The 17,257-nt window shown below is 47.9% G+C and overlaps 1 protein-coding gene across 18 annotated transcripts in view; it reads left to right on the forward strand.

The window, feature by feature from the left end:
• Positions 1 to 17,257, forward strand: part of KCNQ2 (potassium voltage-gated channel subfamily Q member 2) — a 73,545-nt gene that overhangs the window by 24,649 nt on the left and 31,639 nt on the right. For 8 of the 18 annotated variants that reach the window (XM_038158886.1, XM_038158897.1, XM_038158887.1 and 5 more), the window contains exons 4-11: positions 259 to 434; positions 1,303 to 1,428; positions 3,604 to 3,714; positions 4,583 to 4,678; positions 5,367 to 5,461; positions 8,804 to 8,833; positions 12,752 to 12,820; positions 14,651 to 14,680. In XM_038158886.1, coding sequence (XP_038014814.1) covers positions 259 to 434; positions 1,303 to 1,428; positions 3,604 to 3,714; positions 4,583 to 4,678; positions 5,367 to 5,461; positions 8,804 to 8,833; positions 12,752 to 12,820; positions 14,651 to 14,680 — 733 coding nt within the window. Of the gene's footprint in view, positions 1 to 258; positions 435 to 1,302; positions 1,429 to 3,603; positions 3,715 to 4,582; positions 4,679 to 5,366; positions 5,462 to 5,769; positions 5,839 to 8,803; positions 8,834 to 12,751; positions 12,821 to 14,650; positions 14,681 to 17,257 lie in introns of those variants that run through there. The other 10 variants (XM_038158889.1, XM_038158894.1, XM_038158900.1 and 7 more) reach the window with 5 other exon arrangements.

Here is a 17,257-nt window from a genome sequence, read left to right on the forward strand (position 1 = left end):
TCCTTGGCCTGTCAGGGCCAAGCGTGTGTCCAGACTGTTGGTCAGGAGACAGTCATGAGATTTTGTTCAGTTGAGTGTTTGTGTAGTTTCAGTTTAGATATAGTGTAATATAATACAGAATAATATAGTGTAATAAAGTAATTAATTAGCCTTCTGATATCATGGAGTCCTCCTCATCATTCTTCCCTTCATCGAGGGATTGCCTGTTTTCCGGTCTGGCAGCTCTTCCTCACCTTTCCCTGCCCCGTGTTCCCACAGACATCATGGTGCTGATCGCGTCCATCGCCGTGCTGGCAGCGGGGTCCCAGGGGAATGTCTTTGCCACCTCTGCACTCAGGAGTTTGAGGTTCCTGCAGATCCTGCGCATGATCCGCATGGACCGGCGCGGCGGCACCTGGAAGCTCCTGGGCTCTGTGGTCTATGCACACAGCAAGGTGAGCGAGGCCCAGGCAAGGACGTGGAGCTGCTCTTTGTGTTCCCCCCACCACGGACACTGCTTTGGTTCAGCTCTCCATCCCAAAGTTCTTCCAGGCCTGGGGACATTGGAAGGACACTGTAGGTAACACAGGGGAGCAACACAGGCAGAGACACAAGGTCTGATGGAGTGCTCCACCAGTCAAGAAGGGAAGGGAGAGAGAGATTCCAGTCATGCAACCAATCCCCAGTGTAAAGGCATCAGTTTGGGAAGAGGTTGTTGGTAATTTTTTTGTTTCCTGATGCTGTATTTATGATTTTAACATTTATCCTGCTTCCTTCACCTTCTTTTCCCAAGAGAAGCTTAGCCAGCTTCTCCAACAATGTAAAAATCACAGGAAATTTGTGTGTCTCCTTTGTCCACCTTTGCACTAACCTAATCCAAAAATAATCACTCTGAATTCTGAATTAAAATTTGGGGGATAATCCATCCAGACCCCGACTTCACAGCTCCTTCTTTAGTGGATTGGACCTGCCCTAAGTAGAATATCCAGAGATCTGGGGGTTCCTATTTCAGTTTCAACTCTGCTTCCTTGTGTGAACTGGAGAATTACCAAAGTTTTAAAAGTCTCAGTTCCAGTTTTTGCAATAATTGAGCTCTTAACACTCCCTTCTTCACTTGCTGTGTGTGTTTGGATGATTTGGTCTTCAAGCCTGGCAGAGCCATGGTCCCATCACAGAAAGTGCCATGACTGATCTCCAGCCAAAGCCCCAAAACCTAAACAAGTGCAGGGAAAGTTCAGATCCAGCAGCAAGCGAGAAACTCAGCGTTTGGAGATGCGCACCAGGACTGCAATTACTCTCTTCTTTCTTTTAATGATCTCACAGGAGCTGATTACTGCCTGGTATATTGGCTTCCTGTGCCTCATCCTGGCCTCTTTCCTGGTGTACTTGGCCGAGAAGGGAGAAAATGAGCACTTTGATACATACGCAGATGCACTCTGGTGGGGTCTGGTAAGTAATTTCCACAGAGCAGCTGCTGGTTATTAAAATAAAATGTCCATTAACCCTCCATCTTCTACCACTTACGTGAGGTATTGACTTAGAGAGTGCTTAGTTAACATTTTTATTAAATGGCCTCGGGATGTTCCATTTAGCTCTTTTTCTTACATAAACCTCATAGAAATTGTTAGGGGATCATATTTCTGAACTGGCTGGAGCTGCAGGGGAACTGGGAACTGGTGTGCTCCCAGTCATGGGATAGAGCTCTGTCGTGACAGAGGCAGGTCAGAGAGTGATCCTGCACCTTGGGGTGCTTTGATCATTGTTTTAACAAGTATTGCTGCCCTTTAATTATTTAAATTGCACTTGGGCAAGGCGCTGTTGAATATGCTGGAATAAATTTCATAAAATTAATAGGGCCTAAGTAGCAGAAAGGCTCCAGTGGGGTGAGCACTCCCCGTCACAGTTCTGCTGAAAGGGCAGTACTTGTGGTTTTTTGCTGTGCGTGTGTGTGCATGTGAATTATTGGATTACCCTATTAACAAAGAAAGAATTAATGACATTCTAATCTTCTTGTGTTATTGTTCTTCTGCTCCATCACTAGTTTGGCCTTGATTACAAAGCATGTAATGAAAATCCCTGATCTGATCAAATCCCAATAACAGGCTTGGGGAGGAATCGGCTGATGAAACAGCTCCTCCATTCCAGCAAAGGGAAAGAGGCAGTAAATTGCTTTTCAAGCCCCTTGGTTAGGACAGAAAAATAAAAACAAAGCCCAATTTGACATAACGAGAAAATAAACAATGAAGGAAAAGTGACAGCCCAGATTAGAGCTCAGTCTGGGGAGAACCATGGGCAGATTTATCCCTTCTGCTTCTGAGACTGTTTTGCCACTGAGAAGTTCAGAAAAAAATATTGAGCTTCATTAAAATAAACAGTTTTTGTCAGAGTCCAGCTCACGGATCCAATATGGGCAGATGTTGAGAGATGGAGCAAACCAAATTTCAAGGTTCAGAAGCTCATCCCTTGGTTGATCTTAGTGTATCCAACACTTCTTGTTGTCTATAGAAATTACAAAAATATTGTAAAGCAGCTTTGCAGTGATTATGGAGAGAGCCTTGCTCCAACTCTGTGTTTCAGTAAGGATTAGCCACACTGATGCATTTTTTAACCACTTGGTCAAAATAGCATCTAATTGATAAGGCTTTTAGTGGGCCCAATTAAAAGGCACTTTGGGATCCTACTTCCATTTGTGTAAAAGTGATTTTTTATTCTAAATGGAATGCATGTTTCCAATGCCACATCAGCAGGTGTCAGCTCCCATACCTGGGGTCAGCGCTGTCCATGGAGGCTGTGTGACAGGGACAGCTTTTGGGATCACAAGCCTCAAAGATGTTTCTAATCAGACCATCCCTCTCTGCCTTGTCCTGCCAGTCCCAGGCTCTCCAAATTCTCTTGGAAGCCTTGGGGGAATAGCCAGCATTTCCCACTAGTGATGTCCATGAACTGAAGTGGGAAAAAGTGACTTCACCTGCAGTTTGGAATTCAGGGGACTCTGTCTCCTATAAATCTCTCATGTCCTTCCCTAAAATGCAGACAGCAGCTTGCCAGCTCTCTCCTGGTGCATTGCAATAGCACAGAGCCCATCTCTAAATGAGGTGGTGTGAAGGAGCTGTAATTCATCCTCTCAGCCTAACAGGCTGTTGTTAAATAGGGGAGTGGAGACCAGCTGATTGGCACTGCTGGGAAGGTTGGGAATAAACAGCAGCAGATCTTAGTGCATGCAAATAGCTTTCCTGAGCTGCCGAGAGGGAGTTTGGGGGAACGGAGCCGGTTCACTTCCCCTGCCGAAGGCACAACCCCTCCTGGGGGAGGTTCCGAGCTGCCGCCAGCCTCTGCACCAGATGGCAGTTCTCTCTGTGACAGCAAAAGGCACCAAAACGCTCCCAACTGGTGTGAAACCCAGCACGTGAGCAGGGCGGGTGTCAGGGTGTCTCTGCATCCCATGGAGCTGCCCATCCCTGCTGGTGCTCCAGGTCCCCGAGCCACACCGTGCCTCGCACAGCTCGGGGCACGCGGTGACCCTGTTTCTCCGTGTGCCACTCGGCTGTTGTGGGAGTTTTGGCTGCGTTGTTTCAGTTTTAAGGCTGTCTGACCGAAGGCTGGGCACTGATCTCCTCCCTGCAGATCACTCTCACCACCATTGGCTACGGGGACAAGTATCCGCAGACCTGGAACGGGCGGCTGCTGGCGGCGACCTTCACACTCATCGGCGTCTCCTTCTTCGCCCTCCCTGCTGTAAGTGGGTGCTGAGCCCACCCGGGCCTTGTCCCCAGCGCCTGGAGCTGGTGGCACTCTAACAGCTACAATGTGATGCTCTCAGAGACCTCCTGACTGTAATGCTCTGTGGCTTTTGAGTCAGATAATGAGGGAGAAAAGTGGAAAGCCTGTTTGAATATCCACAACTTGGGAATCAGATGCATGAGCAAATGGGATGGGAACTCTAGATTTGGCTCTGCACAAGTATTTATGGAAGCAATAAAAAGCTTTTTTTTTCCCCAGAAGGCTGTTCCTTGGGGTAGTTAATGGCTTTAAGATGAAAGAGGGTAGGTTTAGATTGGATATTCAGAAAAAATACTTTCTTCTGAGAGTGGTGAGACAGTGGCACAGGTTGCCCAGAGAAGCTGTGGCTGCTCCATCAAGGCCAGGCTGGGCAGGGCTTGGAGCAACCTAATTTAGTGGAAGGTGTCCCTGCCCATGGCTGGGGGTTGAAATGAGGTGAGCTTTTAAGTCCCTTCCAACCCAAACCAGTCTGTTATTCTGTGATTACACCATTTCAGCAAATTCCCCCATCCTTTTGGAAGTGCATTTCAATGTGTTGTGGGATCAGGATTCCTACAGGGGTAATCTGCTGAATGCCAGCACACTGGGGTTCTTTTGTATCTCATCAGTTGGCTGGAGGTAGTTTGGGAAAACTTGGAATTCCAGTGAGTGCTCTGCTGGCCCTTGGAGACTGTTTGCCGTGATTACCAGGATGGAGGCTCTTGCTTCCTCTATGTTTGAATCAAAAAATGAGACAGGAAAAAACCTTTGGAGGGAAAGCTGGCCACAATTAAGTGGAAGGTTAACTAAACCCCTGCTAGTGGCAAATTGTTCTCTTCCTCAGGGCATCTTGGGTTCGGGATTTGCTCTGAAGGTTCAAGAGCAGCATCGACAAAAACACTTTGAGAAGAGGCGAAACCCAGCAGCGGGCCTGATCCAGGTGAGTTTCACATCTAAGGAGCCTTGTGGAGACACCATCCTGTTTTAGGGGGCCTCAAAGACTTTTAGAAGTTGGGGAGGAGACAAATGGGGACCTGTGTGTAAGGTGTGAGACAGCAGCTGGTGACTGGTTTTGTCTGGAAATAAATGCCAGGAAATCAGCTATGGGAAAACAGCATATGTGGTAGGGAATCTAGAGAGAAAAGGGATGGAATTCAGCAAGCAGCCAGCTCAGCAACACAAATGCATTAGGACAGTCTGTTTTCACCCTTTTTTTCTCCCCAAAGAGAATATTTATCCTGATATAAAGGTACAGTTGGGAGCATTTTCTTCAAGAGAACAGATGTCCGTGCAGACTGCTTGCCTTGTTGTATGTCTTGGAGAATTGAAATTAGTCATTTTACATTCCCCTGCTCCTCTCTCTCCACATTTTTCACTTCTTAATGGGCAACAACACCCATCCTGACCTCAGACTGGCAGTGAATGCCTGGGACCTGCAGCTTTTTTAACTGGACACACATGGTCAGGAGTATCATGGCACCACCCCGAGTTTGTCACTTGGCAAATCAAGGGGAAGGCAGAATGCTGGATCAACCCCATAGGACTGGGTGTTGGTTGAGGTTTATAAGCCCAGGGGTGGTTCTGGCCATGCCTGGGTTCACAATCCCCCTGGGTTTTCTCCTGCACAGGCGGCTTGGAGATTTTATGCCACCAACCTGTCCCGGACAGACCTGCACTCCACCTGGCAGTACTACGAGCGCACCGTCACCGTCCCCATGTACAGGTACCTCCTCCTCCAGCTTCCTCCTTCCTCGTGATGCCACTGTCTCCATAGTTATTTTTGTTATCTGAATATATAATTTTTCTTATTTATTTACTTTTTTTTTGTTGTTGAAAAGTTGATTTTGAGCTCCTAAGAGCTGGTGTATGCTTTTGCTTTTGCAGTTTTTTTTCTTTGTATATTTTCATTGGTTTTGTTTTTTACTTGATTTTAATTTCTGTGTTGCTTTGTGTTTTCTTTTTTTTCTTCCCATTTCTTTGTGTGCGTACATGCTCTTCTTTTCACCTTTATTTCTCCACGCCTGCTGGTAGTTGCATTGTGTTGTGACAGTTGCCGTGCCCAGGTGTGAAGACTTCCCTCCAAGCTGCCCTGGATCATAGGTAAACACCACCCTCACCCTACCTGCAGCTCCTTTTGCCCTCTCAGGCTCTCCTTGCTGGTCCAACTGGTCTCTAATGGTCCTTCTGTCTTTCAGCAAACTTCTCTCCCAGCCTTGACCAGCCTGGCCCTCTCCCAGGTGCATTTTCCCTGGGTCCTCCTTTCCTTTCTTTTCCTTTTTTATCTCTAAGAGGAGGAAAACTAACTCAGGATTCAGGGAGCGTTTTCCCATTTCTTGTATCTCATTTATCCGTCCCAGGGAGTTGACACAAGCAGGGAATGACGTTGGAGCCATGATGGATGAGGCTGCTGAACACCAGAGTGTTTTAGCAGCACACACTTGCCTTGCTCTACCTGCAGTAAAGCCAGGCAGGTTTTTATGGTGAAACCACACAGGTTAGAGCAGTGCTGTGGAAATTCACAGCCTCCTGGGATTTGGAGCTTCATGGAGCTGGGGACAGAGTCCCCTGCCATGCCTCCCAGCCCTCCAGGACGTGGGGAAGCACCGTGTCCTTCATGTCCCCTTTGGGCCTGGTGGCTTCCTCAGAAGCTAAAATGCAAAATTTTCTATTCATTTTCACCGACACCTCCCTGTATCCTGGGCAGGGCTATGTGCCCCTTCCTGGTATGTTTTTAGAGGCTATCCATGACTCTCTGTGTTCGTAGAATGGTTGGATATGTTTGTTAGATATTCCTGTAGCTCTGTGGGGTTTTGTTGGGTGTGATGGGGCTCCCTGTGCCCCATCTCCCCACTGACATGCAGGGCTGTGGCCCAGCACTGGGCTGTGCCACTGCAGGAATAATCCCTTCCTGATTTCCCATATTACTGGTGCCTTCTAGCCCTCAGGCAGACAGCCTGGATGTATTTCCTGGGGTAAGCTTTAGCCTGTAATTCATACACAGCAGCCAGCCTCTTAACCCATCATAAAAACCTGTTGGAAGTCCCATTGTTGTGGTCAGTAAGTTCTCATTGGATTCATTCCCAGTGTGTGTCTGATTGGTTGTTTTTTCCCTGGAAATTTATGAACCAACTTGAAGATTTTATCTAAAAAACCCAAAACAAAAACAACAACAACCCAACAGAACAGAACAAAGCTGTTTTCCAATAGCATTAAACCCACCCATTGAAGCTCTCCCTCCCAGTACCTGACCTTCTGGCTGTACCTTTGCAGCACTGTCTGGGATCAGCTACTGGAGAGGATGGGGATGGAGCTTGGCCCAAAATCCACTGCAAAATGCAGGCACTCAGGGCTTGTTTTCAGTGGACTTTGCCAGATTTTACTGCTCTTTGAAATACTGAACTTACCATGCAGCCAGACATGCAGTGACACCCTTTTGATCACCTGTTACACAACCCCGTTGTTATAACCTGTATTTCCACAGAGCTAATATGCAGGAAGAAATCTGAGCTAAAGATCTCCAGAAAAGCCGAAATAGAAACTCTGGGGAGGAGAAAGAGAAAAAAAAAATGTAGTTTGGAGAGCCTCCTTATCTTGAGTTAAAAAGTGAGGACAGATTTGTAGCAGGGTTGTAGCAGTTTTGCTGGCTGCTGCTGTGGGTGCTGCTCAGCCCCACACAGCAGTGTCACCCTGGGCTTCCTCAGAAATGGATTTCTCTGGACTTTCAGCTTCTCCCTTAAATCCCAGCTCCTGTTTGTGCTCAGATCAAGTGAACATCACCTGAGCAAGTGAGCTGTGGGTGCATCAATGGATTCAGCCCTCAATGAAATTGCTTTTTTTACCAAAAAACCAGTGAACTCCTTCTGATTATATTTTGAATCCTGTCAAATAAATTAAGTGGATTTTTTCTATTTTTTTTTTTAAGGGAGTAACTGTATGTTCTGGCTGCAGCTTGCATCACTCACACTGACCATCTCTCCTTGCCTCCCCACTTCCCCAAGCCAGCTGGCAGGCACTGGCAGCCCTGTGCTGCTGCTGGTGCTGCTGCAGCCACAGCAGCACATCAAGCCCAGCAGCCCTTGAGGCTGTGGCTGCTGTCATGTGGCTGGGATGCACAGTGTGGTGTGGAAGTGGGCTAGAGGAACACAAAATCCCCTCTCTGGTGCCCGGGGATGATCTGCAGTCACCACTACCTCAGCATCCTTTCTGCTCGACACTGAGCTGCTCATTCCTCATAGCAGGAGCCTGTGCCTTTAGCTCATCTCTCTTCGCAAGGCATCTCTGGAAAGGCTTGGCTGCTTGATATGAGAAAATTGTTACAAGTGCCTTGGAGGAGCTCATATGGCTCCAGAGCATCACTCCAATCACTGCAGTAGAGCTACTCTGATTTGTTTGGGGGAAAATATGGTGGCCTCTGAGAGAATCCCAGATTTCATCTTTGAATCCAAAATGTGGCAGGACCAAATTCTGAAATATGCACAAGGCTTCTGTTTGTGCAGGTGTGGTTTGGGTTGTGATGCACGAGTTGGCTTGGTGCACCCAGACATCATAAATAACCTGTTCTGCATCAGCCACTGGATTTATTGGGAAAAAAATCTGCTCTTCTTGTCACTCATGAGAGCAGGGCCTTGCTCTGAACTGCTATCATATATTGGCTTTCACTAAAACAACCAAACCCATGGGCACATCCTGCCCATTCAGCAGCCCAGCCCAGGGTGTCCCTGGCTGGTGGGGCTGTGGATGTCCCATGGAAGGTCTCTGGGAGGCCCCCACACTTTCCCTGCTCCACGGTGCCCATTTGCTCTCAGAGCAAGGTGCCAGCTGCCTGCCCCTGAGGGTGACACGGGCGTGCCATGGCTCCTGAGCCAGCCACAGCGGGAGCCAGCTCAGTCCATGCTCCTGTGCCCACCTGTGAGCCTGGCCACAGCATCTGCTCCTGGGGACACACTTCGTTCATATGCTAATTTTCTTTATTCTGTTTCTTTTCCCCTCTCCTCCACCCCAACTTCCCCCCCTGTTTTTCTTTCTCTTACCCCTTTGGTTTTCTTTGGTGAAAACACTTGAAAAGCACGCAAACGCAAACGTATGGTGCCTCCAGGTATGAAGTGCATGTGACTCTGAAAGTGTGTGTCATGTCACTCCTTGTTCTTCATTTGGGACTGTAACATGCAAAGCCTTGAATTAAAAAAAAAAACAAACCAACAAAACAAACAAACAAACAAACAAAGAGACAGAAACCTTTGAAGATGAGTTTTTTCCCAAGGAATGAGTGAAAGCCCAAAGCAGACACGCCCTGCTGCTGCTACAGACTGCTAACTAACCCCCTGCACCTCCATGTACATTTTAGCTATTGGTACACACAAGTGTTGGGAAACTGCCAAAATGATGATGTCAGGAAGGAGAAGGGGAGCGTGCTTGATAAGCTTGCTTTGTTAAGGATGATTTCTTGATGGTCTTTCCAACCTTCCCTGATCCATGCAACGCTTAACAAGAAAACATCCCCATTCATCTTCCATTGCCCTCTGCCCTCACTCCCGTGTGTTCCCTCTCTCCAGCCCTCTTCTCCCATCCTTCATTCTGTCATTTATCTGGCTCTGAGCTGCAGGACTTGTGCCCACCTGGCGTTGAGTTTGCTGGTGTGGTAGGCACATCAGTGGTAGCACAGAATAAAAACTCCAGAGCAGCTGTGCCTGCTTTTGAGGGTAAAACCTGGAGAAGAGAAAGATCTGGGATGCTAAACTGATATGATCATTAATTTCTTTGAGTAATCCAATCTGATTTTTTGGTGAAAGAATGCTTCATCTCAGCAGGACTTTTCCATTTCAGTTTTTAGTTCCAAGACCAACCTAGAGCTAAGCAGTTATTAGCCACAGTTATTCAATCTGAGACTTAACCTTTTGGGATCAATCCAAATGCAAAGTCCTGGATATGGCTGTGTAGGATTTACGATAAATAATATTATCTCAGGTTCTGCAGAAAGGAGTCGATTTGCAAATCACAGGAGTATTTTATATGAGATGCGTATCTGAAGGTGTAGTCAAGTTAATATTTTAAGATGGGGAATAAATGACTTTCATTTCAAGACTGCAGGCCAAGCTCTGTTCTTAGAGCAGTTTAAATCCTCACTAGATGCAGTAATGCCACTAGAGCTGATGTGATTTAGTGTCTGATTTTGAAACCCAGTTCTAGTTTTCACAGATGCAAGTTTTACAGCCTTAGTAAATCACGCTTACTGCTCTGTGTGCTTAATTTATAGCAAATTGCATCAATGAACTGCAAGTATAATATTAAGAATATATTCTCCTGTTGTGCAGAACAGCAGCCTGTTTTGAGAATCAGACATTTTTCTACTACTGGCAGAGGAATAAGAATGTGCCACTTCTGTTCCATTTGTTGTAATGAAGTATTTTATAAGCTTCACAAATGTTCTCAGTCATGAAAAATAGCTTCAGTTGGAGACATAAAGTCATGGTTAGGACAAAAATTGGCTGCTCACAGAAACTCCAGCACTGCATAGAGGCTCATTTAGGTTCCCATCCCATTCCAGCACCATTCTCCTTGTCACTGTCTCCTTAACTGTTCATCCTGGGACTGTTCCAAAAAATCATCGTGGCGTCCGCGAGCGTGTCGTGGTGTGTCCATGTAGCTCCCACCGTGTCGTGTGCTGCTGCCCTCCTTGTGTTGTGGGGTTCTGGTGGTGTCCTGGCCCGAGGCATGACCTCCCTCCTGTCCCCTAATGCTTGAACAGTTCTCTGTGCTCCCAGGAACAGCGGATCCTCCTTTCCCCGCGGATGTGGGAGCCGGCACCTGGAGTTAGCGTGGCCTTTCTCTGTGCTCTACTGGGAGGGGTGGTGGAGGCAGCTGGGGGGACCTGCAGCAGCTCAGAAGTGTTGCTGTGGTGGGTGGCATGAGCTGTGTGTGTCCCGTGGCGTGCAGATTCCTCAGCCAGCTCCCCCTTAACCGGAACGCGCTTCCCTTGCTAACCAGTGACACACGGACCAGGAGGAGAGAGAGAAAACAAGAGGAGCCCCAGCCAGAGGTTCCTCCTGCACCTGGCATGGTGGCACCTGCGTCCCCCGTGCCCTGGGCACACACCAGGGCAGGGTGCCGTGCACCCAGCATTCCACAGCAAAGCTCAGTTCAAAAGCTGTGCAGAGTTCTGTCTTTTTTTGGTTTTTTTAAGGTTCTGGAGAAATGGTGTGGTGCAGTAGCTGTTCCTCAAGCTGCTCTTGCAGTGACAGGTTAGGCTGAGCACTTAGTTGAGATTAAACTTCAGGTCAAGTATATGCTTTCACCCATTTTTAATAATAATTATTTCATTAAAATACTGGTTGTTTTCACCTCGTGTGTGCCAGGCCCATGAACCAGACACAGAAATGGTGAATTTCTGTGTTTGTTGTGTGTCTGTACTTCCTCATGGAAGCATCTGTGGTGGCCCAAGAGGTGGGTGCCTTCAGCACACTGCAGACTATGGGCTGATGCAAAAGAAGTCATTCCTTTTGGAATCCTGGATCCTTCAGTTTTTTGAGCTAATGAGCTCCTCAGCTGAGACCTCCACCAGTGAGAGCCTGGGATTTGCAATCCCAGCTGGAGAAAATGGGGTGATTTTCCTGTGTTCTGCTGAGTGTGGACCTCCCTGGGGAGTTAACTCACCAAAGAAGAGCTGTGCACCCTTCATTACCTGCTGAGTACACCCTGTGCTGGATTTATGCACCACCTCTGCCAACCTGGAATGCATCTCCAAACCCAGCTGAAGGGAGGTGACAGCCCAGCACTCGTGCACGGCTCCGCTGCATCAAGGTCAGCTTCTTCCTGATGTCTGGAATGAAGAGGATCATTAATTCAGCAGATCAGGATGTGCTTTTCTCTGGATGGAAGCGAATGGGGAGCTGAGCCAAAATTTTTCAGGCCTATTTTTATTCTTTTCTCCATACTTAGAATTGGAAAATTTTCTGATTGCCTCAATCTTGTGAACACAAAATCTCGCTGAACCACTGTGGTTTTGAGGATAAGTTTTGTGCCTGCAGAGAAGAGGCTTTTCCAGTTGAGTTGGATTTTTTTTTTTTAGTTCAAGTGTGAAACTACTGGTTTCATCATGACTGAAAGAATGTGAGCCTGAATATCTCTCCCTTTATTTTATTAGAAGCCTTGTTTCTTACAGTCTCCCCCTCACACCTCCATCCTATGTTTCTCTTGGTTGAAAACCTGGCTGGGAATATCAATATGAAATATTTATGGACCAAGCAATATTTATTCCCAGGGTCACAGGGAAGAACCCAAAAATGGATGTGGAGCTAATTCCATGTCTTTTAAGCACAAAAGCAGGATAGGCCACAGGATGTTCACTGGATTTTTAATTCTTACCAGGATTCCCATTGTCAGATTTTTTTTTTTTTTTTTTAACTGATAAGGGAAGGAAGCCCTATGGTTTCTGGAAGGCAGTGACACAAGATTTTGTCTCATTTTAGGGCAAAACCTGACACAGAGAGTAGGGAATTGGTTAAACTTGACTCTGGAGCACACTGCTCTTTCTCCTGGGATGCTCCCAACCCCAGGTTCTTGTTTTCTCTGCTCCACAAGCTGCTCCTTCCCATGCCTTCCCACATTCCCAAGAGCAGCAGGGTTGAGTTTTCCTATTTTCCCCCAAAGCTGGAGTTTCTTTCCATTTAGCAATGCCAACCTGCCGGACTACAGCTCTGCCAAAACACCACTGGGCTGCCCAGGAACACTGGCAGCTGCTTGGTTTTGGGGAGGTTCAAAATCCAGTGGTGCAGACAAGTTTCTCTCTCTCTCTCGCCGTCACTTTCTCTCTCTTACCCCACTGCTCTGCCTTAGGACACTGTTGGAAGTAGCAACCAAACCCCTCTCCATCCTTCCTGAGCTGTCCCCCAGCTGCAGTTGGTGGCACAAAGCTGGTTCTGGTTGAAAGAATGGGGCAGCAGGGGAAGTTGCCAAGAGAGGAGGCTCTGGAATCAGCTCTGTCTGGATATTAATGCCTGTTGTTTTCTCCCTCTAGACTCATCCCTCCTCTGAACCAGCTGGAGCTCCTGAGGAACCTGAAGAGCAAGTCGGGACTGACATTCAGGTTAGCAGCAGAGTTAAGAGAGTTTGGAATGCACGCTCTTTGCAATATTTTTTCTTTTCTTTTTTTCTTTTTTTTCTTTTTTCCTTCCTGCCTTTTGCATATGGACATCCTTGAAGATGAAAGAGGTTTGACAGCTGGTCCCACATGGGTCACTCAGTGACCTCCTCCCTGCCCCTCTCCCGTGCTGTACATGAATTCCTTCAGCCTAAATTGGCTCTGGAGCAATGTCACAGCACTTGACTGACAACTCAAAGCCATGTTCTCAAAGGGGCTGATGGACGTAGTGATCCCAGTCTTCCTCTGACCTTTCTGCTCCTCACCACACTCAGAGGACACTCAGGCCCATGACGTGTTAATTCATTCTCTGTTCCCTCCAGTGACAGCAGGCAAGGTTGCAGCAGTGGGACATTTTTGCTAAATTGGCTGTGGAAGGGTTTACCTGAATCCCCCAGAAGGGCAGGAGTCCTGCACCTTCACCCTCTGCTTGGGAGGGGTAATTCTTGGGGTTTTGGAGCACTCCAGGCTGCCCTGTGAATGGGGAGTGTGCAGACTCTGGGAGGGATGGAGACGTGCCAGTGGGCATTTGGGCCAGCTGGGGGGTGTGGGATGGAGCCTGCCCTGGGCTGTGTGCCTCCACAAAGAATACACCCCTGGGTCAGCCTGAACATTTTAAAATGTGAGTATTTGAGCTAGTGACTGAGGCTGGGCTTCCAAGCTTTTCTGAGCAAGAAGCAGAGGTGGGGGGAAGGAGATTTTTCTTAGTCTCTCCAGGCTGCTGCCTTTAGCTGAGGGAGAGGGGTCGGGCTCTGGGCAGGTCTCAGTGGTCACTGCTGAGCAGCAGCAGGGCCAGGGCTGGAGCAGCATCACACTCAGAGGACACCTGTGTTAGGGGAGGCAGAGCTGTATCTGCTGAGAAAACACTGTCTGCTCCCTCTCTGGGGGGCTGCAGGGGCTGGGCTGGTCAAGGCCCCCAGTAAACACCATTCCCCAGGGTAGGAGTTGTGAATCGGAGCAGCTTTTCTCATTGCTGGAGGGAAATACCACCACAATGCCTGCTCAGTGAAGGTGAGGGGTGTTCTTCAGTGTGGCCTTAGCATGGCTTGCAGTGTCCTGGCTGCCCTTTTGTAGGCATTCAGCTCACTTTGTCCTCAATGATTATTCAGGGCAATCCAGTTTCGGATCTCAATACGAAGCTGCAAACACAGACTGTGGTGTCCCACTCCCTCCATGTCGCCTTTGCCAAGTACTTTGGTAAAGTAGCTGCCAAAGACTCTGGAGGCACAAACCCCACCTGAGGTGTCAGGATGCAGGGAAGTGGTCCGTGCACCTTCCCACCCATGTCCAATCCCAGCACCCGGTGTGATTCCGTGCATTCGGAGATCTGACATGAGCTGTGTCCCAATGGCCGGGGGGAAAAGCGAATGCACCGAGGTTATGGGAGCCACTCAAACCCTTCCCCATGTGCAAAACATGAGGGCAGTGCATTTCCAAAGGAAGGGGCTGCTCTCTGAGCCCACAGAAGTCCTCCTGTGCTCACACAAATCACACGACCCTCAGGTGTCTCAGCGGTGCGCAGGCACAAGGATGGGTTGGGGTGAAATCTTCAACCCTGTGCGTTGTATGTGTCTTCTCTGAGGTTGTGTGAGTCTCCAGTGATCTTCTGTCCGGGCCAGAAACTCCAGGAATTAAGTGCTCCTTTCCCTTTCTTCTGTCCACAACTTCCACTTAGTTGTATTGTTGGTATTGTCGTTTCGTTATGTTTTAACAGTGAAGCAGCAACATCTTTTGCCACCTGACACCATGCTAATGTACTATTGCTTCTGTTTAAAGGAAAGAGCAGCAGCCTGAACCATCGCCAAGGTCTGTATCACTGCCAACACGCCATCCCCATGCATTCCCTGTAGATTTCTGTGTGTGTGCGTGTGTGTACCATGTCGTGGCACCATCGAGGGAAGCATTCCTAGGTACTACCGTGCTTTTCCTGTGCTGTGCAGTCCGATGTATCTACATGTATGCTGGACCTTAAATCATATCTTCCCTCCAGTCTGCCTCGGGCTGGAGCAGGGTAGCAAGGCTGGGGGGATGTGGAGAGTGGTGGCAGCACAGGCAGAGCTGGCAGACACTCACGGGGGTGACAGCAGGGCTTTGGTTTACGCTTCTTTATTTTATTTTGGTGCTGGGGTTATAGCTGAGAAACTCGGTATAATGCAGGCTCAACGCGTGCCCAGGGGCAAGTGAGGCTTTGCCTGTTTCTCTGTCACCCATGCTGGGCAGAGGTGACGTGGAGAACACGAAGCCATCGCCACGTCACCACGTTAGCAACTCCTCCTGAGCTCCTCTGGCTGCAGGGTGCGGCGTGGACCTGCTGCTCCGTGGGACACAGGAGGGCTCTCTGGCACGGCACGAGGTGGCATGGCAGAGACACCCTTTGTCCATGCCATTCCCTGGGGAGGAGGCACATTCCCTGCTCCATCTTCCCTCCACGCCTCCAGCCCACGGTGCAGAGCGCGCTCTGGATCGTGGCGAGCACCTTCCAAGGGCAGCCGTAAATCTCACTTGTGGTAGAGCTTTTCTCTGTTCACAACTCCCAGGGAAGGCAGCAGGGCTGGTGTTTGGGGTACTTTTAGGACACTCTTCATCCACTTAGAAGTATTTAATTCTGGGATTTTTTTTTGTCCTCTATTTTCCAGTTCTTTTAAAGAATAGTTCTGGAACTGAATCTCTTTTTTTTCTTGGCTGATGAGACACAAACTGATGATCAGTGGAGATCATCTGCTTGGTTTTCTGATCTTCCATCTCACTCCTCAAAACACAGCTTACAGCCTAAATTCTGTAAACAATGAATACATTTTTCAGAAGTACAGCTAGAGCCTGGCATTCTGCAGATGTACCTCTCTGCCATGCCTCTTAGCTTATAAGAGGCCAGAAGCTAATTTTTCCTTGGCATAAAAGCCAACCAAAGATATCTGGGTAGATATACTGCTGACTAAAGTGTGGAAAATTTTATCTTTCCTTCCTTCCTTCTCCCTCTCCCCACCCCCCTTTTTTCCCTGTCATTCATTTGAGCTTTTCTTTGCAAGCAGAACCCTTGTAGCACTCCATCTACTTTCCTGCCAAATAACCCAAATCTCCAAGATCATGTTTCAACTATCCAGATTTTGGTTTGGTTTTTTTTTTGCTAAAGTGTAGCTCGAGTGAAGGCAGCCTCCATCCAGCATTATTAAAGCAGGGAGCATTACTTGGGAACAGCTCTCTGGGACCAGACCAAGGCTGAAATCTTGGCCACCTGCCTGTGGCATCAGGAGGGTCAGAATTTAACCCCAGGGTCTGGCTGCTCCGCTGCCCTGCCTCAGCCAGCAGTAAACTTTGGATGCATCAAAGGGTAAATCCACATTTCTTACAGTGCAATGAGACAAAATCCCTGTTCAGCCCCATCTGCTCCATAGCCAAGGAAATCTGAGGTCTGACAGTCCCTTACAGGGTTACCCCAGGCAGCATCTCTGCAATCTAAAAAGACTAAATAGTCTTATTTCTGAGTCACTAGCCTTATTTCTAAGTTTTGAATCTCGGTCCTGTCTTGCAGGGTTCATATTTATTTACTTGACACCTGAAGTTGAGTACAATATTTCTTCGTAGAGGTTGCAGGTTTTTCCCTGATCATCTTCTACTTTCTCAACCTTATGTCACAGAAAGAAGTAAAAATAGTCCTTCCCTGTGCTTTTTCGGAGTAGTTTTTACTATTTATAGGTCCTTCATCAGAGTCATTTCCAAGTGCTGTTTCCTGCTCCTGTGGTGCATCTGTCTCTTGTGACACCGATGGCTTTTGTTGCTAAACCCCAGCCCAAGGAGGGCTTAAGCTGAGGGTCTGCAGCTGCTGTGCAGAGCTTTAAAGTTTATTCCATATCCTTCAGTTCTGCTGCCATGTCAGCACCAAAGCTCCTTCCTTCTGATTTGTTAGGGCAATACCAATTCCACCTGCCCCCACTGTCCTTTTCCTTCCATCTGATAATGCCTCAGCCCTCAGGAAGGAATTTTGTGTTCAAGGGGGCCCAAATTGCCGATTTTCTCCAATAAAATTTTCTGGGTCTTTTACATTCACATCCCAAATCTTCCACCCACTCAAACTTCCAGCAGCCTCTCGGTGATGCTCAGTGTGTCATCCTGCCCTCAGAAAGGAGAACTCATCCTGCTTCTCTGCCCACCTGACAGTTAATCACCCACTTGCTGGTGATGCTTCACTCAGGAAGCTCCTGGGGATGAATTGTCTCTCTTAGCAGACCCCAGCTCTACACTTTTACTGCTTCAGCTGGGAAAGGATTTTCCACTTTGCATTTCCATTGCTCTAAGGAAACATTCTTACACCTGGAGGTAGCTGGATCTTCCTCCTGTTTTAGTGATGTGTAGAGAGTGGCTGATTTCCTATATCCTTCTTTCCAT

The sequence above is a fragment of the Motacilla alba genome, chromosome 20, assembly GCF_015832195.1.
Source record: "Motacilla alba alba isolate MOTALB_02 chromosome 20, Motacilla_alba_V1.0_pri, whole genome shotgun sequence".
In the NCBI taxonomy this organism is placed as follows: domain Eukaryota; kingdom Metazoa; phylum Chordata; class Aves; order Passeriformes; family Motacillidae; genus Motacilla; species Motacilla alba.